The 26862-nt window shown below is 40.0% G+C and overlaps 2 protein-coding genes across 2 annotated transcripts; one reads left to right on the forward strand and one right to left on the reverse strand.

Annotated features, from left to right (window-relative positions):
• The first annotated feature begins 37 nt into the window (after positions 1 to 37).
• LOC146497345 (myeloid-associated differentiation marker homolog) lies at positions 38 to 5292 on the forward strand. Its single transcript, XM_085139340.1, has one exon. It carries the CDS (start codon positions 1561 to 1563, stop codon positions 2440 to 2442), a length of 882 nt encoding a protein of 293 aa, XP_084995466.1. The 5' UTR covers positions 38 to 1560; the 3' UTR covers positions 2443 to 5292.
• A 27-nt stretch (positions 5293 to 5319) lies between these two features.
• Positions 5320 to 26783, reverse strand: nfatc4 (nuclear factor of activated T cells 4). Its single transcript, XM_085139316.1, has 13 exons — positions 25361 to 26783; positions 20902 to 21068; positions 18470 to 18982; positions 16504 to 16679; positions 16228 to 16390; positions 15913 to 16013; positions 14675 to 14776; positions 14242 to 14429; positions 13613 to 13753; positions 12486 to 12541; positions 12261 to 12387; positions 11390 to 12112; positions 5320 to 9491 (listed from the first exon to the last, which is right to left on the reverse strand). Exons 1-13 carry the CDS (start codon positions 25551 to 25553, stop codon positions 9421 to 9423), a joined length of 2721 nt encoding a protein of 906 aa, XP_084995442.1. The 5' UTR covers positions 25554 to 26783; the 3' UTR covers positions 5320 to 9420.
• Between the last annotated feature and the right edge of the window lie 79 nt (positions 26784 to 26862).

Raw genomic sequence — 26862 nt, forward strand, 5'->3', positions numbered from 1 at the left:
GAGAAAGTGTGTGAGAGATAGAGAGAGAGAGAGAGAGAGAGAGAGAGAAAGAGAAGGGAGGAGTTGGAGGCAAGTTAGTCTTTGTGTCTACACATACAACAATATGACTTTCTGTTTATGTGTTGGGGCATGTAAATGGCAAATATTTGCTTCCAGTGACCCAAATAGACTCTTATCTTTTATATAGAGACCTGAATGTGATTGCTGGAATCTGCTGATATTACTCAAAAATCAGTTCCCATTTTAATACAGAAAATACAGTTTTCATGTATGCAGGGATGCTTTGGACAGTAGTAATCTGTCAACAGATTTTCCAAAGGAAGATTAAAAAAATTCTGTGTGCATGTAGAAAAGACAGAGTGGAATAAAAACAACGATAATGTTGAGTTTTTGGGTTCTAGCAATTAGTCTTTGATATCAACACTTCAATGACTTAAAGAAGTTATGAATTGGTTTACATGATGTTAAAGATGATTGGTAGGCTAGGTTTTGCTCTTGTTATGGAATGTGTGTGTCTGCGAACTACAATCTCTTGTAAGAATATATCTGAAAAAGACAAGGAAAACATATAGTCAAAGTGCATGCATTAATGTTTTTATTGTGTGTTTATATTTCTGGTGTCTCCAAATATCAAAGAACCTATTAATGCTGGTCCCTAACTGCTAAAGTTATATTCACTATGTCTGTTTGTGTGGTACTACTCAAAGAAATCTTTTTTTTTTTTTTTTTAAGGTTTCACTCCGTCTAGATGATCTTAGGATTGTAGTCTTTACATTTTTTATACTCTGCTGTTTCAAGTGTGGAAACTGCATCAGTGTTGAAGGAAAATGTATTCCAGTGTTTCAATAAAACCACATGATAAACAGATGTTTGTGTGTTACTTTCATGTTTTTATGCTTTGGTTTATTTAAAGCTCCTATATGGTCCAATTTGAACATTTTATTTAACTCTAAACTTTTTTTAGCCACCCTGTTGGTGTAGCTTTGTCATGTCACAATGTGAGTTAATCCCCTTGTAAGTCAAGACTGAAATATGTCAAAGTTTATTAGAAGCTGCAGAATCTGGTATAGATATTTAATATTAAGTGTGTGACACACACACATAAGAAAATAACTGGTAATATGAGTCAATAAATATACACATTTACCTATCGCAATGGAAACAGCCAGGGTTTAATACAAGCTTGTATGACATAAACTACCAGCTGATTTGACCAGATGCAAATGGGCTATGATGTGTTTGATCACAGTGAAGTCATATTTGCAGTTTCACTTTGTGTTTTCACCATTTCATTTGTTTTAGCCATTCATGAAAATACAAAGGCATCATTGTTTCACTCAGAAATTATTATGTAGGAGGACTGACTCTCTTTGGGCGCAGACTGCTGGCCTCACATAGTTATAGCTTGTATTTCATCTGGAGCCATCAAAGGTTGCATCAGACTCTAGAATACTACTAATCATTTTCTTTTTCTTACAATTTTCTCTGCCTGACAGAGGAAACTCCAACAAATAGGAGGAATCTGTTCTGCTTCTCTCATCGCCCAATTCACCTCTCATCATGGCAATAGTCCTTCACTTCAACCCTCTTCTGTGGACACGGCTGGCAGCCCTGGCTTTCTCCTGTGTGGCATTCTCTGTGGCTCTGCATGGTGCCAGGATCATCCCCGGCACCGGAGACTGGTGCATCTTCTGCTGGGCCTTCAGCTTTTCCGGCACTCTGCTCGTGTTTCTAGTGGAGCTCTTCAGTCTGCAGACGAAAGTCCCTGTTTCCTGGAAGAACTTCCCTATCACCTTTGCCTGCTACGCTTCCCTACTCTGTTTGTCCGCCTCTATCATCTTCCCACTCTACTTCCTCAAAGGTTCTATGGGCCCCAGTACAATCCGCGATTACAGCATCATGGCAGCCGTCTTCTCTTGCTTGGCTACCATTGCTTACATAAGTGAGGTGAGCATCAGCAAGGCACATCCAGGTGAGGTGGCTGGCTACATGGCCACAGGACCTGGACTATTGAAAGTCTGTGAGACCTTCGTAGCCTGCATCATCTTCGTCTTTGTGACTGATCCCGTGTTGTACGACCATCACCATGCACTGAAGTACTGCATGGCTGTCTATTGCATCTGCTTCATCCTGTCAGCCGCCATCATCCTGCTCTGTATAGGCGAGTGTACCGGGTGCTTGCCTTTCCCGTTCCCCCGGTTCCTGTCAGCCTACGCCATGCTGGCCGTGGTCCTCTACCTGTTAGCAACCATCATCTGGCCTATCTTCAACTTTGACCCCAGGCACGGTGGGAATAAAAATAGGCCATACAACTGCAACACACAATTGGGGTTGTGTTCATGGGATAAGGGCATGACAGTGGCTGTACTCACCGGTGTCAACTTCATCCTCTACCTGGCAGACCTGATCTACTCCACCCGTCTGATATTTGTCAACGCATGAGAAACAAGAAGTAAGAGTAGCAGTATGCTCCAAATAAAACTGAATTTGCCCAGTTTGTCCAAGGCTGTGGAACTGCTTTCACTTATACTGCTGCAAGCAATTAGACTTTTGATAGAGGCAGACAGTAGGAGTTTTTAATGGCAGATCAGTTCCCATTTTAATGTATTTTTTCATGTATACAGGAATGCTTATTATTTGGATAGTAATAAGCTATCACCAGATTTTCCAAAAGAAGACTCAAAAAATGCTGTGTGCATGGAAATAAGACAGAGGAACAAAAACAAAGACAGCATTGAGTTTTTGTTAGATATTTTTTGAACTATGGATACCCAAGAATAATTTTGGCATGCAGAGTGGAGCAGCCAGGGAATAGTACATGACCTGCTCTACCTCCCCAGCTACAGCCACCCTGATGTGATGCTGTCATGTCAGTATGGACCAAAATTGAGGAATGTTTTGAACACCTTGTTGATGTTATCTTTATATGTATTTAAGTAAATTATGGCAGTTCTTAAGGACAAAGGGCATTCAACCTGGGACTAGCAAGGTATGCCTAATAAAGTTTCCAGTGAGTGTATGCTTGCAGTTTAGGATTCCTCAGGATTGACTGTTAAAACTGATTTTCATTCATCAAATTCATGATTGTCCACTGAAATAGATGCAAAGCACCACATTTTCCTACTCACTCTTCTGAAACTTGACTTTCTGTTAAACTCTGATCTCTAATTGTGCTGAATGTTCACAAAGTATATAAATGAATTAACTAAGTAAACTAACTGTAAATCAGCATAAGCTCAATGAACACTATTTGTACTCCCCTGTTTTCTTGTAACCACCACCTCTGTTCTCAGAGAGACTCCAGCTTTGTGCGGACCCCGGGGTGTGAATCAGTGACAACTGTGATTCACACCAACTGTAAATGTTTGACCACTGGAGGCTACAAGGGGGGCAGAGTGGAAACTAGGAATATTTAAGTTGCCTGTAAATCTACCATCAGGAAACAAGACAGCGGTGACGCCCAATCGAGACACAATGACTTGTACATTATTTTTCTAAAGGAAACGCTGGATATTCTGGTCTGGGAATGTGGTGCTGTAGCTGCTGGCAAGAGCAGAGTTAATAGGGCTTTACCATAAATCAGGAACATGATGACTCAGCTTCAACCAGCCTAGACAGTTTTTAAAGTTTGGTTTACAGCATATATATGAGAAAAGTGGTCGGTAGATAAATGATATGAGGCTAAATTAACAGCTTTGTGTGATTAACCATGTTTACCATCCTGAGCAATATATCGTCTTTAACGTGGACAGAACACGGACGACTTTTTATGTTCTCTTTATACCAGAAATGTCCCCTTTAGGATTTCAATTATACTGAAATTCGTGATCATCAAAATGTTGTTCTGTATTTTCTTTGTCATGTCACTTTGATGTTTTACCTGCACAGAATTTTACAAAAAAGACTCTTTACTAGGACTAAGAGGAAATTTACTCTGAGCTCTTGGAAAAAAAGAGAGGTCAAGATGTTTACCAGTCTAGTCACGACTTGACTGGAGGCCAATCCTGGTCCAACTTCCTGCATGACGTAGTAACTTAAAGCCTGTATTGCTAAACGCTGATCAGTGTCGGGATTTTAAATGAAGGAGAAAAGAATAATTGTACTATCCTGCATTAAAAAACACTTTTGCTGCAATGGTTTAGGAATTTTTAAAGTCTTAAAAATCTGTTTTGATCAGACCCATCTTACTACTTTGATTTAACAAAAGTTTCATTTCTGATGTGTCTAAAAAAGTCATTCAAACATTTCAAAGTCCATTTTTGCACATTTTCATTTTAATAAAATAAATATTGTGCAATCTTACTGCAAACATTACACATCTTAACTCTCTTGTGTGTGTGCGATTTTTTACTCCATCTCGTATAAGTTTCATTTTTAGGGACAAAAGTCCTGTGCAGATCAGCTTCCTTACCCTACGTTACTAAATTAATTCTTGGCCATCCCACTCTGACTCACAGGAAGAACAAAGAGTAAGTCAGCAGCACTACAATAGCTTGATACAATCTCAACTGAAAGAGGCCATAGAAAGAACTCTGTGTCTTACGCAGCATCATGTTTCCACTGGAAGAGCAGACTTGTTGTTCCAAACACTGCCAAGAGTTAAATGTGGAACAACAAGCACTTGAATGACAGCACAATACCTAACTGAGAACATGTGGTTAATTAACAGAGACGCACAGATGTGCTGAGAGCCTGAAATGTGCAGCACTGCTGAAATGCATACATTCTCATCTTCCTGAAACTGCTTGTACACAGCCTTCTGCTTAGCCCGAACCTGATTTCTTCCTGATTTTTAATGACTAATAGCTGGTCATGCTGTGTGTGTGTAACAAATTAAGTAATTTAAAGAAGTAAGTTTCCCAATATGCTCATTTGCTTTCAACATGTTTGTGTCCTCTGACTTTACACTGACCCTTTGCCGTGTTGAATTTAGCTTCTTACTGCACAGTCTCATATCATCTTTTTATTTTAAAGGGGAACTTCAACACTTTACCACACATAAAAATCAGTGTGTCATAGAGCCTGTAAAGCACCAAGTCGTGTTTTTTTTTTATCAAAGGTTATGTGACGTCAGTCAAGAAACAGTCAAACACGAGACCCCCTCATAAAACCACAATTTGATCTCTTTTTACTTCCATTGGGGGCTCAAAAAAAGTGAAGATGGTGATCAAAAAGCTTTAGAAATATTCTCTTCTCACTTTGTTACTTTATTTATGCCAAACAAAGAGACTGATGTCTGCAGTCTCTTATTTATAGGTCAGCCTAGCAAGTAGCCATCGGTGTTCTTCTCAAGAGCATTTAACAGATTATAGCACAAGGTCCAAAGTAATTGGAGACATTTAGATGTATACTTACATTATAAACCTTGTGAATTTATAAGGTTTATGATGTAAGTAAGTATAAACCTTATAAGTTTATAGGAGATTAGTTAACATATTGTGTGTTCCAAACACCCCTGCTGATGAAACCTCTTTATAAAGGACAGCCAATGAGAAGGAAATTCGGGTAAAGGGAGAGGAAAAGGAGCTAACATTTGTTGTTATCAGAAGGTTTATGAACTGCAAGTGAACAGTGGAGAGGGGCTCCACCAAGTCCCAGCATAAGATAAACAAAGAATATTTAAACAGTGACTCATTCAGAGCTACTCTAGTGGAGTCTAAGTGTAAAAATATGAAGCTGAAAATGAGCATAATTGGTCCTCTTTAAATCTATCTATTGTAATGTCTTTTACACTGAAAACAGAGCATTCCTTTATAAGTACATTTTGCAGCTTAGCTGAAAAGGTAGATCCTTTTTGGATGCCTGCTCCTTTAATTTTCTGCCATAATAAAGCTTGGGTAAGATAAGGCTGTCTCAGATGCAAAATGCTTTTTCTTCAGTGGTCTAATGTGATTTGTCTTCACTGTACGTTGCAATCCAGTGCAGATGCCAATCTAAAAGGCTATCATTAGCATCAGCATTAGTAAAATAGCAAATTAGTGTGCTAAACACATGTTTTTGTATCAGTAATGGCAGTATTTAATCTGAGATTGCATAGTTGTTACTTGTGCCTGTCCATAGTAACAAAATCATAGTGATACACTACTTTTGACTAATATAAAAAAAATGCAAAGGACTATAAAACAAAACTTTCCACTTTAATCGGTTACCTTCATGTTTTGTTTTCTGCCAACTTTTGTGGTTGAAAGTGTATCAGAGTCTGAATCTGACTTTTGTGATACTTTAGTAAGAGTTTATGCAACTCTGAGCCTCAGTCACGATTATAGTTACTCACAAATATTAGCTAAGCTTGTAAACATTAAACCTATTAATCATCAGCTGTCTCGGTGGGAGCACACTGCCAGGAACTTGTTATAGATTAACAAGAACTAGCATGATTATAAATATAGTCAGTGGAGCATTATTTGCATTAAAGCCAGAGCCTGTAGGCTGCTTTGTCACATTAACAGCAGGCAGCAGCAGGCAGATTGCTATATTTGTTTCTCACATACTTGAGGATCCTAAAATTGGATTGCAGCTGCGTTTACTGATGAACTCGGCTAGGGATTTCTACAAAGACAAAAGCTATGTGAACCTGGATGTGTCGGTCAGGCTGGCCAGAGCTCAGTCTCTTATGTTTGAGATTATACCTCCCCCTGGTGAATATCTGTGTGATTTCATATTATCTGTGGTGACCAGGGAGATCAGGTGAAAGTTAAAAACCCTTTACTGTAGTAAAGCTGAGTCAGGTATACAGTAAACAGGTGATCGGTCAAAAAAACAGAGAGACAAAATTGGGTCAGACACAAAAAGGAAGTCTAACATGAGGCGAGGATTACCGGAAAACAGTGCGTGCACAATAATGAGGACAATGTGGCAGATGACAGGGGAAGACAACAGGACACGGGTGGAGCATATACATTTCTCAGTTTTCACTTCTTTCATTACTTTCCTCACACCCACTCCTCACATCCTGGTCCCTCCCATCATAGATGCAAGCAACAGAACAAAATGACACAGCCTTCCTTTCTGGAAGTCGTTTTAAAGCCGTATCAATTACATTTGTTTTGTGGAACAGCTGTATTGTCTGTTTTTATGATCTCAGATGTGACAGTGTTTAGACAACCTCTATATTTTGTCTTACTTTTAATTAACTTCACACAATGTGACAAAAAAGGACATATATGACTTCACAGGTTAAAAACCCTTCCTCATAGAGTCTCAAATTAAAGCTCCTCCACTTCTCTCCCTTCCTACTTTAGAAATGGAAACATCCTTCAAGATACCATACTGTGATAAAGTCCACCGTCATAGTCAATGGGAAGAAGGAGAGAAGGATACAAATAACAGACAAATGAGAAAAAAAACACACACAGAAGGGCAAGAAGGGAAGGGTGAGTAAACAGATTGTGCCATATGCAAAAAATTCACTAGTGCACAGAAAAGCGAAACATATTTTTTCTGCCTTCACAAAAACATTTAAGCACTATTTTGTGGCCTATTAAAACACTTAATGAAAACCTACATGGATTCAATTTTACAAGGTCGTTCAGCAGCTTGAAGTCAGGGCGACCTCGTTTATCCATTTATAGGATGAGAAACTATGCAGTACTGATGAGATAGTGACAAAGTTCAAAAATTAAGAGATTGTGGAAGTCATAACTAACAATGCAGATCGTGCTTTTATCACACTGAAGATGTTATTAAACCTTGAACTGACAGACAGTCACATAGTTTGGACCAAAGTGTTATTTCCCAGGAGAACACGTGGTGTGTTAGCAACGAGAAGATGATGAGGTTGATTCTTTGGTTTCTGCATTTTCTTCATTTTTTCAATTAACAAAAGCATTACTTTGTATCAGAGGACTATAAATTCAGTGGGTCTTAAAAAAAATACATAAATATTCCCATGAACATGCTTACACATACATGTATACAATGGCGGTGTCTGACATTGGGATGTTGGCAGTGGACCCCTTGGTTCCTGTGGTTTGCTGGGTGGGGGACTCCTTGGTCTGATTCTTGTGCTTTCCACTGTTGCTCACCAGATTGGGATCTGGGGAGTTTGGAGGTTGGGCTAACAGTTTAAGCTATTTTTCTTGTTCTGGAAGATTTTCTTGAGCAGCGTGGCGAGCCACATTTTACTGCCACTGTCACTGGTGCATGACTTTGCAGCGGTTAGGGGTGAGGGGTGGGGGTGGGGGGGTTCAGATGGGTGGTATGTGTCAAAGTAACCTCCGCACGAGTGCCAGGACCGAACACTGTAACAAGATGATGTGGGCCAATCGGTATATAATCACTCCAGTATGAAATAGTTCTTCCATGCAATTCGACATCTGCACTAATCAATACCAACAACTGCACTGTCCTTTTATCTGATTGTGATTTGATTCCTTCAACTCAGCCCTTTGTGCTCTTCAGCTATAATTAAAATGCTATTTGCAGCTTTAAACGCGAGCTTTCCATTTATTTATTTTTGGCACGTTTGCTTGTCATGAACTTTCCATGTGTAACTAACAACCTTTCCTGAGCTGCAGCCAGAGAGAAAAGTAGGACGAGGAAATGGAAAAGTCAGTGTCATGAAGGCGTTGTGGCTTCAGTAGAGCTACATTCAGAGCTCCACGGCAGCTATACTGTAACTATCCTGTACCATTAGTGATTTTGGTCTCAAGCTCACAGCATGCCCATGTATGGTTGCAGCGAAGCATATATACCCATAAAAGTGTCAGCAAACTATCTGCTGCAACTTTAAGATCTTCTTGTTGTTTGAAAACTTTTTATTACCTTGAATGTTTTGCGAGACTTAAAGACTTTTCATCCATCTCTCCTGTAGCCACAGTTCTTTAAGAGGAGAAAAAAGGACACTGTAAAGGGTTGCAGGACTATGAGTACTCTTTCAAACAGCTGCTGATTTAAGACTGCTGAGGCATCCTTCTGCTGAGTCACCCACCAACTCCTCCATGTTTCACCATTCTGAAACAAACTTGCTCTACTTTGAGGTATTCTAACAAACTATATCTCTTACAAACCTTTCAAACTGTTTTAAAAGTCCCTGCCTTATCATCCTTTCAAGAGGTCAAATATCAGCCCTGCACCAGCCGATATATACTGAGAAACAGTAGCAGCTGGTTTCCCAGTTGTGGATTAAGCCCAGTTCAGGACCAAAAGAAAAGCATCAATGAAGACAGCCCCTGAAAAAAGATTATGGTCTACTATGTTTTGCAGGCATTCCAAACTCAAGCAGTTTCTTATATAATTTATTTTGAAAACATGTTACAAATATTAGTTTCCCTTTATAAAACAGTTACCTGTGGTCATAATTACAACAGTGTCCTGGTAATCCCCTTTCAATATTACATGTAACTGCAGCGACACATCTTGATACCGAGTGCATAAGGAATTTAAAATGAGGCTGAATATCAAACGGGGGACCCTCTCAGCTCAGTTTGGCTGGTTGTCCATCTGTGAGCTTGGCTGGTAAGACTGGATGTCCTCCCCGATGAACTCTGATACTGTGGAAGGAGAAGAAAATCACAGATTCACTGGATGCAATTTGCTGCTGCAAAATACAATACTAACCTATACTGCACTGTCAGTTTCAATCGTATGTATATTTTCAGAATTCATAGGCTTTATTTTAATCGTATTTCAACATCCCCTTTTTAGAGATTTGTATTTATTTTTTTTTTACGTACTTGGAACATCTAGAAAAACTGCACACCACACCACATCTTCTTGCATCAAGTAAAAATAAAATCTAGTCCCTAACTTAACCACCAAGGTTAATGCTTTGTTTCTTTTTAAAAACGCTATAATGCAAATTACAGTGAAGACTGTAAACGTCTAAAAACACCAGCAACTACAAGATGCTACCAAACATTACATTGACTAATATCTGTCTATATATCTGTCATTGACTATAACTTGTATGCTATTTGATAAAAAACAAACAAACAAACATAGTTCGCTAATTAGTTTCTAAACAAAAGACAGTTGTTTTTTTATGTTCAAGTTACCAGAAATTTTTAGTTTTGATGTATCAAAAATAGTTTATACAATTATCAACTCAATCAAGTCAAGTCACCATCAATAACTCCATGCAGTTAAATCAATCATCAATAATCAGTATTGGGGAAAACCCAAACAATCGAGCAACCCCTTAAGAGTAAGCACTTTGTAATGGTGGGAAGGAAAAACTCACTTTTAACAGGAAGCAGGAAGAAGCTTCTAGCAGAACCAGGCAAGAGACTTTTGAGGGTGTTTTTAGAAGAGACTGAAACTCTACAAATAAGGAGTTACCTGTTTGAAAACTAGTCTTTCGGGGTTCTTTTATTTTAGTCAAGAGGTAGGTTGGAATTAACCACTTTGTTTCTCAAGCTACCAGTTTACCTACAACAAGGTTTCACTTTCTCATCAAAAAGACAATTTTTGGGGCCAAATTAAGTGGCAAACTAGGTTCAGATTATTCAAATTTTGACAAAAATACAGCTCTTTTCTTTTTTTTACTATGCTGTGAAACTGTGACTGACCCTGCAGGTAATGTCAATATAAGGTTGTGAATCGGCCTGGTAGCCAAATCTTTACACCAAATACCACATGATCACCAGCTATCCTATCAGACAGCCTGTGTTGCATGTCATATCACGTTCTCACTCCATAATGCAGTGTTTGTAGATCTACTCAAACCCCAAGACAATGCACCAGTGAGTAGAAAAATATTTCAGCATTAATAAACATGATTTAATAAACTTGTTTTAAAAAGTGCCTTTAAAAATCATAGTCCCGGGGCTGAAAAACAAGGACAACACTGAAGTGCTAAAAACTGCAGTTCCTATAGTGGCCACTGGAGACTGGCTGCAAAAGTCAGTCAACTTCCGCTGATACCCACTTTAAAATGGCCAGCTTTACGGCATTAAAGTCGTGTTTACAGTCTGGTACAACAAATTGTTTCTGTGAAAAGTTTGCCCTTTCAAAATAAAAAGTTTTATAACCTGTACATTTAGATACTAGAAAGGCTGCTAAGTGTAATTGTGCTGTTTGTGTGGTACAGCTGTCCAAGAACTTTGTGATCTAGTTTTGTGGAGTGAAATTTCTGTTTTTTATTTTTATGTTTCTTATCAATAATTAACAGATATGTATGTCAAATTTGGTGATATTACCAGATATCTTAGGACTCCACATTCTCTTCCAAATCTGGTCACTTCTGGCCAGAAAAACAAAATAAAAAACGCCCAAAATACCTAGAGAGTGGCAGCCAAAATGCACAGTCCATTCAGTGGATACCATTCATTCTTCTTTGTATTTCTTCCTGCAACATTTCTGTATCTGTGTTTGTAGCCACATATGTCTTTTTTTTTTTTATCAAATCAGTTTTCAAATATCACATTGTTTTGAAAAAACTATGTCTCACCTTCTTCAAAGGTAATGTGGTGCATAGAGGCAGAGCTGGTAAACTCCAATGGACACTCCTGGATCTTGGGATCCCTCTCTCCTCCATTTCCTGTATCCAGCACTCTTCCCTGGGGGTCCCAGCCCTCATAGTGGGAGTAGGATGCTGGGCAGATATCCTGATAGGGGTTTGGGTTGGTAGGAGGGGAGGGACAGACCTCCTGAGCATAAGCAGAGTACTGTGGGTAAGAGGAGTTGGGGATGGGAGGCAGAGGGGAGGTTGAGATAGGACTTCCAGCTGGGAAAGGGCTGAGAGAGGATGAGTGGGAAGGAGAGGGTGAAGAGGACAAGTAGGGTGAGTCCAGCCATGGGGAAGGTGAAGGTGAGGGAGGCTGTGGACCACGTGGGTACAGAGGGGGAAGGAGCTCGGTGAAGCCCAGCTCTAGGTTCTCAAAACTGGGGTGACGCTCGGATAGTGCTGGCCTGGTCCCGCCGGGCTCTTCCACCGTGCCATCAGGTTTAGAGCAGTACTCCTCATTGTAGTTTATGGGTGGGCACGGAGAGGAATAGGTGGAGGGGTAGGGGGGTAGGTGGAAGCTCAGATTTTGCTCATCAGACATCTGGTCCCCTCTCACGTGGAAGCCTCTGTCTATCCTGGGTGGACCCCCTGCAGGGCACATGTTTCCACCATCCAGAGGCAGCATAGGGGATCGAGAGAGCAGGGGATCATCTTCTTTGAACATAACTGAGGGAAGAAATCGAGAATAACTGACACACATAACTGATGTTTATGTAAAGCATGTCCAGCTGACACATATAAGTGTTGTATTTACATTGGATTTCAAACTGTAAATCTCTTTATTTCAAAATTATTTGTGGGATTAGATACTCACTGGGTAAATACTTGAAGCAGTTAGTGCTGCTCCGTTTCCTCTTCCCATTAGAAACATAAAGATTGACCGACACAGGCCGACTGACGGATAGGTCACTGTAGGCTGGGACCCTCACACATAAAAGACACTGGAAGGCATAAAGACGACATACAGGGGGATTAAAGAGCATTTATCAGAGCATCTCCAGTTGTGTTGGATGCGTCTGCTGAAATTTCACAAATTTACCTCATTGCTGTTGTCACGGTCAACATGAGCCTCCTCCTCCCACTGTAATTTGCCATCTAATGCAAAAGAGCACAAGAGCAAGGTTTGACATAATGAACACAAGTCAATTAAAAAAGTGCAGCATCTGAATTAAGCTTTATTTAAAATGTCTGTTAGAATTCTAGTATCCCCCTTCTGATTCTGAACTCATCATTCAATCAAATAATCATCATATAATCTTTTCTTTGTGTGTCTTCTGGGTTGAATTTTGATGTTCAGCTTGAATAAAGATTTGTTTGTTGATTTTTTTAAGCTCTTGAGTCTCTATCCAAGTCCACGTTCTCCACACGTTATGACATACATGTGAGATAAGTTTCTAATAGCTGGATTACACAGACCTGAATGTGAAAATTATCAGCATATAATGAACTTCAAATATGTGAAAACAACCATTTAAAGGGGGCTATTGTTTGTTGTAATAAAAATATAGTCCCACATCATCTTCAATGTTTATTAGACCTAGTTGCGCAAACATTGCATCAAAGCAAACATTGCTCTGCATTTGAAATTTGGAATGCTTGTCAACTATGTGTGGGAACCTGGAAATGTGCATTTTGACAGTTTTTATGATTTATGAGAGAACTATTCACTATGAAATAGTGAAAATTATCATTTTTTTGTGTGTATTATAACTTAATGTGGTTTTTGAACTATTTTAGGTTGTTTGGTATTTTTATTTTGGTTTATTGATCTTTATGTTATTTGAACATTTTGCTTTTCTCAGTTCTTGACTCATTTTTTATTTGTTCCCTCAGCATTTGTTCCATTTAGCTATGACTCTCACATTTTATTTTGGAAGTTCCTTGTCTTTAGTGTCTTGCATTTAATTTTATTTCTTCTCTTGCCTCTCTGTGTATGTATAGAGGGTCTGTTAACTCTCCCATGCATGTTTAATTAGTTGGAGAAGTTAATAGTTAGAGAATTGTAAGTTCTATTTTCTATTTTAACCTAAATCTAATGGGCTGAAGTATCATTTACCTAATATTAAAAACAGATTTCAAGTTATTTTCTGTCTTATTATATTCCCAATCAACTTTTACTGCCAGTTCTGTAAATTAAAATGTGCCAAGGCTCCTCTGGACGCTTACCTGTGCCTCTCTCCATGAAAAGGACTCTGGAGACTGGCAGGAAGTTTGTGCCGCTCAGCAGCAGCTCTTCCCCTCCTTCCACAGAGCAGGAAGTGAGGCTGACCGACTCAATGACAGGCAGCTCCTGGGCCGAACGCTGGGCTGTGGTGGAGCGAAACGATAAATGCATATGTAGTCATCAGACTTTATTCATACACTACCTTTCATCAAGGTTAGTGCATCTCAAAGTGCTCTACAGATGACGGACAAGCCATTAATAATACAGAGCAAAATGCAATAAAACATCCATAAAATATAAAGTAAAATAAAATGTAAAAAAAGCAACAAAGAGTAATCAGTGAAGTTAAGAGCTTGTGTAGTGGAGCAGAAGTAATGCAGAATAAGGTTAATTAAAAAGACATGATATTATAAAGTAGAATAAAATCAAATATATCAAATAAGATCTGGAAGTGAAAACAAAATAAAATAAAATAATGTTTATAAAGCAAAGCGCTTGTGATCAGTGTTTGCAGAATTATAAAAAATCTCAACCTTTGACAAATCCAAGTGACACTGCATGTTTCAAATGTGACTCCTTTGTAACAGGATTCTGTATCATAATATGAATTCTCCATAAAGCAGCCACTCACAGCATTCGATGGGCAGAGAGGCAACCTGCAGAGCCAACACTCGTCCAGGGGGTCCCGAAGGGGGCACTATAGGGAGGTGGGTACGAAACACCAAACGAACACGTGTGTTTTTCCTTCCAACATCTGTTTCTCCTTTCCTCAGCTCAATGTCTGAGTTCCTCAATTTCAAAATCCCGGCACAGTCGATGCTGTGAAACACAAGATTTGTCTCATGACATAAATTTGGGTAGGAAAAGTTTCACTCAACACTGAAACTGCAACTTGAGGGAAAGAGCTATTTAAAACTTAAAGTGGACCAGTTACAAAGGTATGACACAGCAGTCAAACATGAGCAGCCCATCCGAGCATATATAATAAGCAACTCCAGCATATGTGTTAAAAAATCCTTTTCTACAAACATGACCAGGACAGTGAGAGCATCCTTCTGACTTACAGAGCAGTCATGTTGTTCTCGGGGCTGAGGGGGATGTCCAGTAGTTTGGTCCCCACCTGAACGCTCTCATGACTGGCAGTGCCCACCATCTTTCCAGTCACTCTGAAGGGGAACATACATTTAAATTTACCAGCTGAGACAAATAAAGTGAAATCCCAGCAGAACACAAGTTATTTATGAATGGAAAACAGTGAAATTGCTTCCAAAATGTGAGGATTTAATGCTCCTTTTCATGTCACTTCAAGTTCTGTGAACACATGAGATCAATAATCACTAATATCACCCTCACTTTTTTTCTAATGACTTAAAAAAAAAAAGAGCATTAGTTAAAGTCTTGCACTTATGTTATTAACTTAAAAAAAACATTGTAATATACAATGGCTGGAAAATTTCACTGGCCACTAAAAAATATTCATCTAACTTGACCTCGTAGACTTACTTTGATATTTTTAGTATTGACTGACAGTTTAAGGTGTGCAGAGTTGACTACATTCCCTTCTGAATGATAAATAAATCTCTCACATATAATTTTAAATTATCCATCCATCCATCTATCTATCTTCTTCTGCTTATCCGGGGCCAGGTCACAGGGGCAGCAGCCTAAGCAGAGAAGCCTCCTCCAGCTTGTCTGGGGGGACACCAAGGCATTCCCTGGCCAGCCGAGAGACATAATCTCTCCAGCATGTCCTGGATCTGCCCTAGGGCCTTCTCCCCGTGGGACATGCCAAGAACACCTCACCCAGGACGTGCCCAGCATACATCCCTTTGTTAGATGCCCGAACCACCTCAACTGGCTCCTTTCGATGTAGAGGAGCAGCGGCTCTACTCTGATCCCCTCCCAGATGGCTGAACTTCTCACGCTATCTCTAAGGGTTCTTGACTCAGTTTTAAATTATATTCCTTTAAAAGATGCAACTGAACTCAATATTGTGTTTAAAATGCAAAATTTGTGTGGGTGTGTTTCTTTTCTCAGTTTGGATCTGCTTTGCTTTGAATCTGCACTTCAGTCGATATAGGATATCATAATCAAAAATACATTCTCTGGATTATGGGAAGGGACTAAGAACAACTGTTGTAGCACATTTTCTGGACCAACACGAGAACCAGCTGGTGGTTTATTGCACAATGGTTAAAGCTACGACAGTCACGTGATGGGTCCCCTGAATTTTGTGTTCCTTGAACATTATGGCATGAAGAAAACGTTTGTTTTTAAATAGAAAAATACTGCAGCTCAGTACCTGTGTATCTGATAGAAAGGATGTGGTCTGATTGATCGGTCATCAGCTGTTCCAACGAAAACCTGAAGAGAGAGCGGCTTCCTCTCTGTGTAACCACACAGCTGTGAAGAGAGAGAGACAGAGAGAGACGCAGTGTGAAATCAAACTGCGATGAGGCCAGCAGCAGTGGCCAAAGAATTTGTTCCAGTGTCGTGTGAACATGATCGAAAACATGTTAACATTAAATTAGATCTGATATCATATAACACAGATAAAGGTGAAAAAACCTGAGAAATCACAAAAACTCTGACGAGACTCTGCGGGTTTCGTTTTCACCTTGACAACAGGATGTCCAGTCGGTGCAGCTTTGACGGCTCCTCTGCTGCCCTCCGTCTCGTAGTGGGCTCTGTGGTGTGGCCGAGGCTGGACCTCAATACGCAGCTCATACTGGTCAAACTGGGATGGCAGAGGCCAATCAAGTGGCGGCAGGGCGTTAGACCTGAAATAAATCAGATGTGAGAATTTTAGATGCAGTAAGAATAGAAAGAACCACATGGAGAGAAGCAAGTAAATTTACAGGATTGAAATGTTGAAAAGTGATGCTGTCCTTGCCTGAATAGAGGGCTGTGGGCGCTGGCTCGGGTTCGGCCCCAGGCCAGAGGAGGGGGAACAGAGAGGTAGTCCATGCCCACAGATGGGGGCTCTCTCCTGGTCTGCTGGGTCTCTGGCAGTGGGCAGGGAGAGCTGTGGCCCAGAGCCTGCTCCTGGTCCACCTCCCTGGGAGATAACTGCAACACAAAAATCTCACCTCGTTAGTTCTCCACAGACTTGTTTTTGCTTTTCTATTTCTATTATGTTTCTTTTATATTTCAGTCTTCTCTGTATGGTTATGTTTATGTTTATTTAAACAATTCATCATGTGAATGTGCCAGATTTAGCCGCACGGGCTAATTTTCATCTGTAGTCCCTGGCAGATTGATAACATATTAAATTAACCAACAAAACCACACATACACAAGCATGTGAGGCTAGCTAAAAGAGAGAAACATATCTAAAATAAACACATGCCCATATAACATATTAAAAATCAAATGTTAAAAATCCCTACACATTAGGATCAAAGACTTTCTTTGACACTACTCAAATCATGACAACATGTTTGATTATCCAAAAACCAAAGTTTTATAGATTTAGAGAAAGAAGTAAATGTTGTTTTCCTTATTTCTGTGTAAGGGAACCCTAATGTACTCTAAAGCAAATTCAACAAAACTATGGCAAGGAACAGATCACAAAATAAAGGAGTAAGAAAACATGCCAATGCAGCCTGAAAATTACATCATGGTCAGCTTTTGGAGGTATCTACACTAATACACTAATGCAATATTAGCAACATTTATGCAATAATGTCCAAGCACGTGGATTATAGGCAGGCCCTCTACACAGAGGGGCCTGCTTATCTCTACAAAAAATTACAGAGGAAGTATAGTAATGGCAAAACTGTTTGGACCGGCAATCATGTGGAACTATTGCTGAATGGACTGATACTTAGATATAGATATAGCACTTTTCTGTTCTAACTGAGCATTCAGAGAGCTTTTTTTCACCCAGCCATACACACATTCCATGCCTTTACATGGTTTCTAAGCACACACACACTCTCACACTCTGATGAATACATCAGGGTTCAGTAATAACACAAGTATAAAGCAGCCACAGCACCAGAACACACAGACTGGGAGTTTTTGCACAGTAAATACAGCAACATAGCATTATCCATCACCAGAGGAAGCCAAGGTATTGGGAAAGAAATATCCATACAATAAAAATGAAATCTCAAAACATAACAAAGTTTAATCTTTGCAAATTAAACATCCAATCACGAACTAAAACGTTCGTGTCTGTATCATTAAAAAGTTGCAGCTTTTAGCTTTCTTGAAAACTGTTTTAAGACTTAAACTGCTTCAGTTTTTGTATTTGCTAAAATGCATATTCAGTGCCGATGCTAGACAGAAGCATAGTAAAAGTAACATAATATGAGCATACACTGTATAGATGGCTCTGAAATAAAGGTCCTTTGAACCTGCATTCTTTGTGATAGCCAGCAGGGGGCGACTCCTCTCATTGCGAGCGCCATTACACGGAAGTCAATGAGGAAATCACTGAGTTTTCACTCGATTTTCTGCCTCACTGAACATTTTCCTGATAAGTTTAATGGGTCAGTCACTGGTTTCAAGTCTTCTTCAGTACAGCTTGGTGTTCATTTGATATATATGATGGTCACATATAGACTCAAATAAATCATGAAGCTGGACATTCATTATGGATTGGCTACCTTGAGTTCCACAAGTTTTTTACTGTGTGACTGTGCAGTGTCCTTGGCTTGACAGTTAGATTGAACCCTCTCTTGTAATTTCTGTTTTAATTTAAAAACAAACAAACAAACTAGACAGGGATGGCAGCTTGAGGTCTAAGAGTAGGAGCCGAGTTAGAAAACAGAATTTTATACTGCTGCTTTGAGAGGCCTACTCCAGGTTTGGCAGGGCTAAATAAAAGCAATAGATCACACACAGCATTTTACCTGCTCCAATGATGTCTTCCTGGTTTTCTGAGGAATGCTGAGCTCACAGCTGCTGGGCGGAGCTTGAGAGTGAGGGGTGGACTCTCCACCCTCCAGGTTGCACCCCTGCAGTTCCTCTGAGTAACTCCCTCTGCGCGAAGTACAGGGAGACGCCAGCGGGGAGTTTCTACGCTTCTTCCCACTAGGCGAGGTGGGCCTTGAGGATGATGAGTGGCCAAAATTGATGCTACCTTCGTTCAGCTCCTCCTCCTCCACCAGCAGAGAGTCGCAGCTGGAAGCGGGACTGAGCCAGCCTCGAGAGGAGGGGCTAGAGGCAGGGCTGGGGCTGAGGGAGCTGGGGCATCTGTCACGATAGGTAAAAGGATCCAGTAGAGGCAGGTAAAGGCGCTCTCTGTCCCAACCGCCGCTGTTGCCCATGTCCCAGTAACTGGAAATGGTGGGTGTTGTGTCATCGTCAGGCGAGATGGTGGTTATCTGGATGCTGGGGCACTCGACCACACGAGATTCAGAAACCTGGAAAAGAGATAAGAGGCTCGTAACAAACATTGTCACACACAAAAAAATATATCTAATTAACAATTCAAATCTCGGTAAGAAAACTGGCAGTAAGAAGCACAATTTTAAATAGCTCTTTAAACCATTGTTATTACTTTGACCTTCAGATCAATCTTTTGACCTTTAAGGAGAGGTCAAAGGTCAAATGCGACACGCTCTTTTAAGATTCTCTATGGTACTTTCTACAAATACTGCACTTGTAAGAATCATATTTTTATAAGTTATGAGCCTTTTTGACAATTTTCAACTAATAAATAATGAAGTTGACCTTGAAGACCTTGGTGGATGCAGACCAAATTTTAATGGATTTTTAACACGACCTCACTCTACATCCTTACCAAGTCTTATCAGAACTGGAGGAGTTAATAATAATGATAATAATAATAATAATAATAATAATAATAATAATAATAATAATAATAATAATAATAATAATAATGTATAAAAAGCAAAGAAAAAATATTAGAAAGTGTTCATTCTTGTGGTCTCCACCAAGTAGTTAAAGGGGACATCTGTTAACGTCAAGGCAAACAGCCGTTATTTATTCCCTTCTCTATTTAGAGAGCACTGAGGCAGTGATCACTATGTTTTGTTTGTATGTACTAAGAATTTCATTAAACATCGTGGTGAGATAAACTATGAGAAAACAAGCTTTTTTTATGTGTGGATTTTGATCATTTTCTTGGCACTGACCCCTTTTAAGGATGTGCTCCCTGAAAGCCTCTTTAGCTTAATTTGAAACCTAATATATAAAATCTGCCACAGTGAAATTTAGCTGCCTTCAGACTTTTTCAAAATTACTCCAGGACTGTAGGAGAAAGCAGGCTGGGTGTCTGGCTGTGTTTAAAACCTCTTGTTTGTCACGTCCTGTGGTTTTTATAATTTTGAGTTTTAGTTAATATAATACAGTTTGGGTTATGTGTTTTATTTGTGGGATGTTTTTATGTTTTGAGGAACATGCTTGCTTCTCCACCCTCTCGTTGTCAAGTCTTCTTCTTTTTCACGTGATTCGCTGTGCAGTTACTTCCTGTTTTATTTTAATAGTCTGTTTTCCTCTCTGTGTTTATTCCCTCATGTATTGTGCAGCTGTGGAATTTTCAACTTTTGTAAAGGACTTTCAACCTAATCAAGGATTATTTTTCATTTACCTTGTGTTGTCTGCAAGTCCAGAATTTGGGTCCTTCAGGTACAAAAGACCAATCTTTACCCAGTAAACCACAGAATTCAGTGAAAACTGTACATGTACTCTCACCTTGTTATATTCTGAGACAGTATTACAACATATTTCAGCAGCTGCCCTGCAAAATGCTTACGTCATAGAAAAGAAGTAGCTGAATGCATAATAACAAAAAAACTTGAGTACAATAATAATATATGAAAAAAATCAAACCAAGTATTGGTTCATGCTATTGTTTGTCAATCTCAAGCAGTTTTCAAGTCACTGTGAGTTGATTTTCAGGCTGTGCTGAGATGAATTGAAACAACTGTCCGAATGAGAAGCAGTACGTCCACTTCTTGCCTAATATTTCCTGAACTGCATGAGTAGAAACACTAAATGTGTGAGTGTTTAAAAGTCTGTTTGCTTTGTCTCAAAAAACTTATATACCCTAAGTCTTTCGGCCCTTGGTTTGGATACAGCAAAAACTCTCCAAGTAAGGAAAATGGAAGGAAACCCAAGAAAAAGCTGCTGAGGAAGCCTCCTTCTTCTTGGACTGACTTACATGCAATCGACGGCGTGTCTACAAAAGTTGAATATGCTCTTGGAACAAACTTAAGGTCAACCAATCAGACGGCTGCTGCAGCTGCTGTAGCTGATTCTTTCTACGGTCATTTGTTCAGTCAAGGTATATGAAATACTTAGACATAGGCCGTCTCACCTGTACAGAGCGTGCCGGCAGGCTCTCATAGGTCCCGCTGAACTTATTGAAGTGATCCCTTCGTGGAGGTGGGGAATGCATCCCTGCCCGCTGACTGGACGCAGGTGTCGGGCTGGGGATGTCGATTGAGTGACCTGCGTGAGAGGCAGCCAGGTTTTTGTCTGCAACTGAAAATACATAAAGGTTGGGATGAATGTCCGGACACATGAAGGGCACACCCACAAATTATATGAATTAGAAAATCTTTACAATACTCTTTCTGTTGGCAAGTTGTCTGCTTGCTTAAACTGACTATAATCCCATGCTCTCAAAGAACAGCACTTTGTTCTGTTCACTTTACACCTTTTCATCCACATGACAATAAATAATTATTCATCTGTTTTTCATCCCCTTAACCACACAATAATAGCTAGCTCTGCAACTGTCCTGCTCTTGTACCTCTGGCGTGAGAGAGACTCATTAGATGAAAATCAAAATATTGTAAACACAATTTGTGGTGAGTAAGGATTCATTTTTTATCATCAGTGTGCTTCTATCATGCTTTACACATCAGTTTCCCTTCATTTTACTGTAATTGCTACCATATGGAAAATGCACACGCTAGAATTTTACCGCAATAATGTCTTAAAAGCAAGTGCAGCATTTTTGTCACTTTTAATATAAATTAGGAAATAGAAGTAATTTTCGGAAAATGCAAAACTACTCCAAGCTGTTTAGTAACTTAGCTTAGCAAATAGATAAGAAACAACTAGCTGCACTGACAGAGGATTAAGTCGTTTGACATTTTTAGAAAATCTGAGGCAAACAGCTGCTTAACATTGTTGAGTGATTTTAAAACATTTTGTGTACAAGGTGTACTTGATAGCCAGCCAAAATCTTAAGGCAAATAGTGGTATTTGGAAGCCTCTATTACATCTGTCATTTAAAATTTCTTCTGATTACATCGCCTGAAGGAACATAGCATTACAGCGGTATTTGTGTTCTTAGTAAAAAGCTCCACTAGCATTACACCATACATTTCCTTGCTTAAAAAAATGAAATTAGGAGTTGGGAACGTCGCCGTTTGCTGGATGCCCCTCTTAAATCTCAATCAAAAGAAAAGCAAGCAATTCGAGAAACACATACTCCACGAGTACACCTCTAACATCTGACCTTGTGCTTTGAACTCTGTCTCTTGTGGTACTGAGCAACCTGAGCCAGACTCGTGTCACATCACAGGGTTATAATGCAGACACTGGGGTTAGGAAGGTGACAAATGTCATAATCCAGACATGTAAGAGTCCATGAAATTAATGAAACAGAATTTACATGTAGACAAATGTATATGCCTTAAATGTGTTGCTTATATTTAAAAGAAAAAGTAGTTTGTATATGTAGGTGAACTTCAGTCAAATGCTATTGTATTTTAAAAAGATGCATGCATATGTTTTCCCAATTGCCACAGCCTAATCAATATCTATAGCTCTGTCTGACCGGACTTCCACTCTACATGGAAGAACCAATGTGAACATCTGCCCACAGTTTTTACCATCACATCACTAAAAGCATTGCTGTTCTAGGATATAATTTGTCTCTGGCACCTTATCAGACAGTTTTATACAGTCCACAAAAAACAGGGAAAAATGCTGACCATGTGTCACGTTCTAAGCTTTTTTGGAATGAGCCAAGTCTCAGTCACAGACCAGTTTGTCTTGGGAGACCCAACCTGGAGGAAATGCCCCCAACAACATAACCTCCAGGATCACTCTGACACTCAAACCGCTGCACCATCATAACGTGACCATTCACTGAGGTGAATCCCAAGGCATATCTACACTGTTCCTCACTGCACACTCGTATTCCTTGGTACACTATTTGGAGACAAGTAGCTTAATTTTATAGCATAAAGACTGGAAACACCTAGTCAGAAGCATAAAAATCAATGTATTATTATGTCTGAAGCTGTTGTTAAATCTTTATGCTAGCTAGGCTAATTAGCAGCTAACTATAGCTTCACATTTAAAAGGCAGACATGAGTTTGGTATCAGCCATGTTTTCTTTGTGACTCTTGGACACCAATTGGTTTTCATTTTAAAATTCTTCATGCTATTTTTTAGTCTTAGTCTTAATTATTTTGTTAACAAAAGCAACAGGAAACAGGGGACCAAACTTGGAATGGTAAATGCTGCCAGCTTAGCTTCCACATTCAGTTCAAAAACATCAACGTAGATGTCCAGATGAATCTAAATGTGGGCCAAAAAGACTGTGATAATCTTTCCTTAAAGTGGGATTTGGTTTTATCCATAATCACTATGTCGTATGGCAACAATTTATCAAAATCCCCCCAAAACTTTCAGCTCTACTTTTAAACTATTTCGTACATTTTTCCATGTATTATAGTTACAAATTGCGCAGTAAAGGGTGAAATGGGAATTCTAACTAAATCATGAAGTTTACTTTTGGCCCACTGATTCATTTCACAGCATGAAGAACCACACACCCAAATCCACCGCTGACCTTGACATTTATATAGAGACTTTTTTCATTGTATAATCTCAACATGACTCCTTTGGATTTTGCCCATAAGCCACCAAACTGACTCCTTAAGGCCACATCCCTTGCCACAACATTTTCCCAGTGTGGTGTGGTCTGGCTTCACATGGAGTCAAACAGTAGTTACTCTCTAATGAACGAGGCTCCGACTGATCACTGCCGCTCCGTAGTGGCAGCGGGCCATGCGGGCAATTTTTGGGCAATGCGGACACACAACAGCAACTGCCAACGAATTAAGACGCTGGGTGAAAAAAAAATCTCTTCAAATGTTTCCTGGCAACAAAAGTATTTCCAAGTGATTAAAGCTGCAGTACTGAGGCAACTCTTCTGCTGGCGGATTTTTCACATGAATCAGTGATTTAGCGGTTTATATGTAGACCAGCAGGAGTTTATGAGGCACCAGAATTTAACTAACACTTATCGAACAGGGAAAAAAAAAGACTCACTGATCTGATATACTTTCATGTTTGTTTCCATGTCCTGAGCTGAACCTCAAGAAAGCAATGTTTACCTCAACCTGGGGGTCTGTGGGGCCTCACAAGTGGTGGAAAAGCAAAAATGGCATAATACTGCTGCGTGCCCCCTTGTATGGCGCATATATATATATATATATATATATATATATATATATATATATATATATATATATATATATATAAATAAGCCTTATAGGGTTCAAAAGAAATGGGAAAAAAACATACATTTGTGCCATTCAGATTGATTTCTTCTTAAGCTTAAACTGTTGTCTTTTTTTTTTTTTTTTTTGCCTCAACTTAATGGGGAATTTATCTCTTCGTGTTCTCTTCTTAATCTTTAAAAAAAACCATAATTTAAATTATCATTGGATCAGTTTCTTTTGGAGATACCAGTCTAACAGATCTAATATACTTCAGAGAATCTCAGTTCGAGAGTCCAGCTCTTTAACAAACTTCGATCTTAAATGAGATGGTTTCCGGCGTGAGGTTCTGGGTAAAAACAATAGGTCACAAAACAGATCTGGAGCAGAATAATAGACTGATTCACCTAAAGTATAAATATTTGCAATAATGGATTTTTTAAAAGTCTTTGACAGTTAAATTATTCAACTCATTGGTGAACAAACTTTACCACCACAACAATCGTGTTGCAGCTAAATTGGCAATCTGTTTACCTTGATAGATATTGGATTCATACTTAACTTTGAAAAGCCCAACTTTAACACATTTTATGGGCATATCCATGGAGATTTTTACCCAAATAAATAAAACCTACATACTCTGAAACATTTTAAAAAAAAAGTGAAGAAAAACGTGAAGACTTGCCCTCTCCTTTTTCTCCTGTAGTTAATGTTCATACCTTGGGTGTGGTAATACAAATGTATGCCAGTGTGGGCGGGAAACAAATGAGTGAGAAGATGTGAGGATGTGAGGTATGTGTATGTATTGGTGGAGCTCGGATGAAGACGGGAGGGAGGTGTGTGTGTGTGTGTGTGTGTGTGTGTGTGTGTGTGTGTGTGTGTGTGTGTGTGTGTGTGTGTGTGTGTGTGTGTGTTCAGTACACAGAGGTTGAGGTTCCTTCCCAGATGGCAGCTGTTAACTCTACTCACACGCACAGCTGATTAGAAACACATTGAGTCTGGGGCTGCACGCACGCATGCACAAGCTCACAATGCGCAAAGATATGCACGCAGATGCATACCACACAGAAAACAAACACACAGTAAAAATATACTCGTTCTCACGCAAGCATCGGACGTACGTTCAAACATACACATCACATAAGCACAGGCATGCAGATGAAAGCCCCATCAAACGACACGCAACGACACGCACGCGCACAGAAGTTCCCATGAGTTATAGAAGCCACCCCGTCAGGCCGCTCAGACCCCCTTTATCCAGTATGTCCCTTTGCTTTTAACACGTTCAGCTATTCAGGAAGTGACTCTAACCCAGGCTGCTGCTGCTGCAGGAGTCGAGTTGCAGCAGGGCGCCTTCACTTTCCTCCCCGGCAGCGGAGCTCTCCGGCTCGGTAGTGCGCACCGGGGATGGACCCTGGCTCTGCCGCGACGGCGGATCCTCCTCAAAAACCAACTTGAACTCGAACTCTCCCTCCTCCCAGCCCGAGCCCGGCGCGGCCCCCATCGCCCTCCGGCAGCAAGGACAGGATACAGATATACTGATACAATCTTGTCTCCCTGCGTCAGGCGATTTGAACGTCCCTTGGTGTGCCTTTAAAAAGAATTCAAAAGAACTTTATTCCCCAAACTCTTCTCATAAGTGCGTGTCATTGTGCTAATGTTCCTCATCTGGGATATGTAGGAAATTTTTGCTTCAGAAAGTTTCTACGCGAGAAATTCTGCTTCTTGCCTCCTTGTTTGCAAGTTTTTCCAGACTTGATGTCTTGATATCCAAATCAAATTTTCGCTCCGGATAATTTACAGTCTTCTCCGAATCATATTTCCAAAATACCGTCGGCTCTTTCATTCTAGCTCCATCGTCATCCCTGTAGCTTCTTCTTCTTCTAGTTCTTCAAGAGACTGGGAGGAGGGGGAAAAAAAGTTTATCAAATATTTTTGTCGTCCTTTACCCTTAATTGCCTTTGGGTGGGTTTCCCAGCTCCAGTTGGTCCGTTACTCATTCCCCATAGGACCTCATGTCTGTCAGTCATGAATCCCCTCTGCCCAACCTCCTGCCCCCCTCCTCTCCCCCTGCCTCGCTCACTCTGAAGGTTTCTCTTGAAGTCATTCACTTAACATTAACTTATTATAACAATCCCATGCAAATTTCCCTTTTCTTGTCTCATTTTGCATCATTTGCATCATCTCATTTAGTTTTTCCTTTTAAAATCAACTTCATGTCCTCATCATCCTTATCATCAATTAGATTTTCGCACAGTTAAGCCCAAAACAATATGATTATTATTCCAATCATGAGCAGGACACATGGCAAGAAGTTCATTATCTCTGAAACCTGCCATAGGCCGCCTGCACGGCCACCAGGGCTGTGATGTTAACTGTCAGTTAGTGAACATAAGAGGGCCTATTTCCTGTGGCAATGAACACAACAGCCCCCCCTTTTTTGGCTGTCACTCCTCCCCTTTTCTTCTCTTGCATTTTTTTCCTTTCCCTCCCAGCTCTTTCTCCCCTCTTCTCCCCACTGAATCCTCCTTGTCCCTCCTTCTCCTGAGTCTTGCCTCCCTCCTCTTCCTCTCCACCAAAGGTCTGTTTCTCATTATCCTCTGTAGTCTGCTCTCTGTCTGAGTCAGGAGACGAAAAACTTAAATAAACACTCTCTCTCTGGCTCTCTCCGCCTCAGTTCAGCTCTCAGTGCCCCCTCCCCTCCACTCTGTCTCTTCTGTCCTCCTTCCTCGGCCTCCTCTCGTTCTCACAATCATTAGGAGTATGTTATACTGGTGTGTAGCTGGGGGCCTGTTTCACTCTCTATGTCATCC

The sequence above is a fragment of the Neolamprologus multifasciatus genome, chromosome 18 (genome assembly GCF_963576455.1).
Source record: "Neolamprologus multifasciatus chromosome 18, fNeoMul1.2, whole genome shotgun sequence".
In the NCBI taxonomy this organism is placed as follows: domain Eukaryota; kingdom Metazoa; phylum Chordata; class Actinopteri; order Cichliformes; family Cichlidae; genus Neolamprologus; species Neolamprologus multifasciatus.

Coding starts and splice junctions, on each gene's coding strand:
- nfatc4 (XM_085139316.1), bottom strand. CDS start 25,553: ATGGGGGCCGCGCCGGGCTCGGGCTGGGAGGAGGGAGAGTTCGAGTTC. Junction 18,983..20,901: donor TGCCGGCACGCTCTGTACAG/GTGAGACGGCCT, acceptor TCTCTTTTCCAG/GTTTCTGAATCTCGTGTGGT. Junction 12,113..12,260: donor CTGCTTCAAGTATTTACCCA/GTGAGTATCTAA, acceptor TTCTTCCCTCAG/TTATGTTCAAAGAAGATGAT.
- LOC146497345 (XM_085139340.1), top strand. CDS start 1,561: ATGGCAATAGTCCTTCACTTCAACCCTCTTCTGTGGACACGGCTGGCA.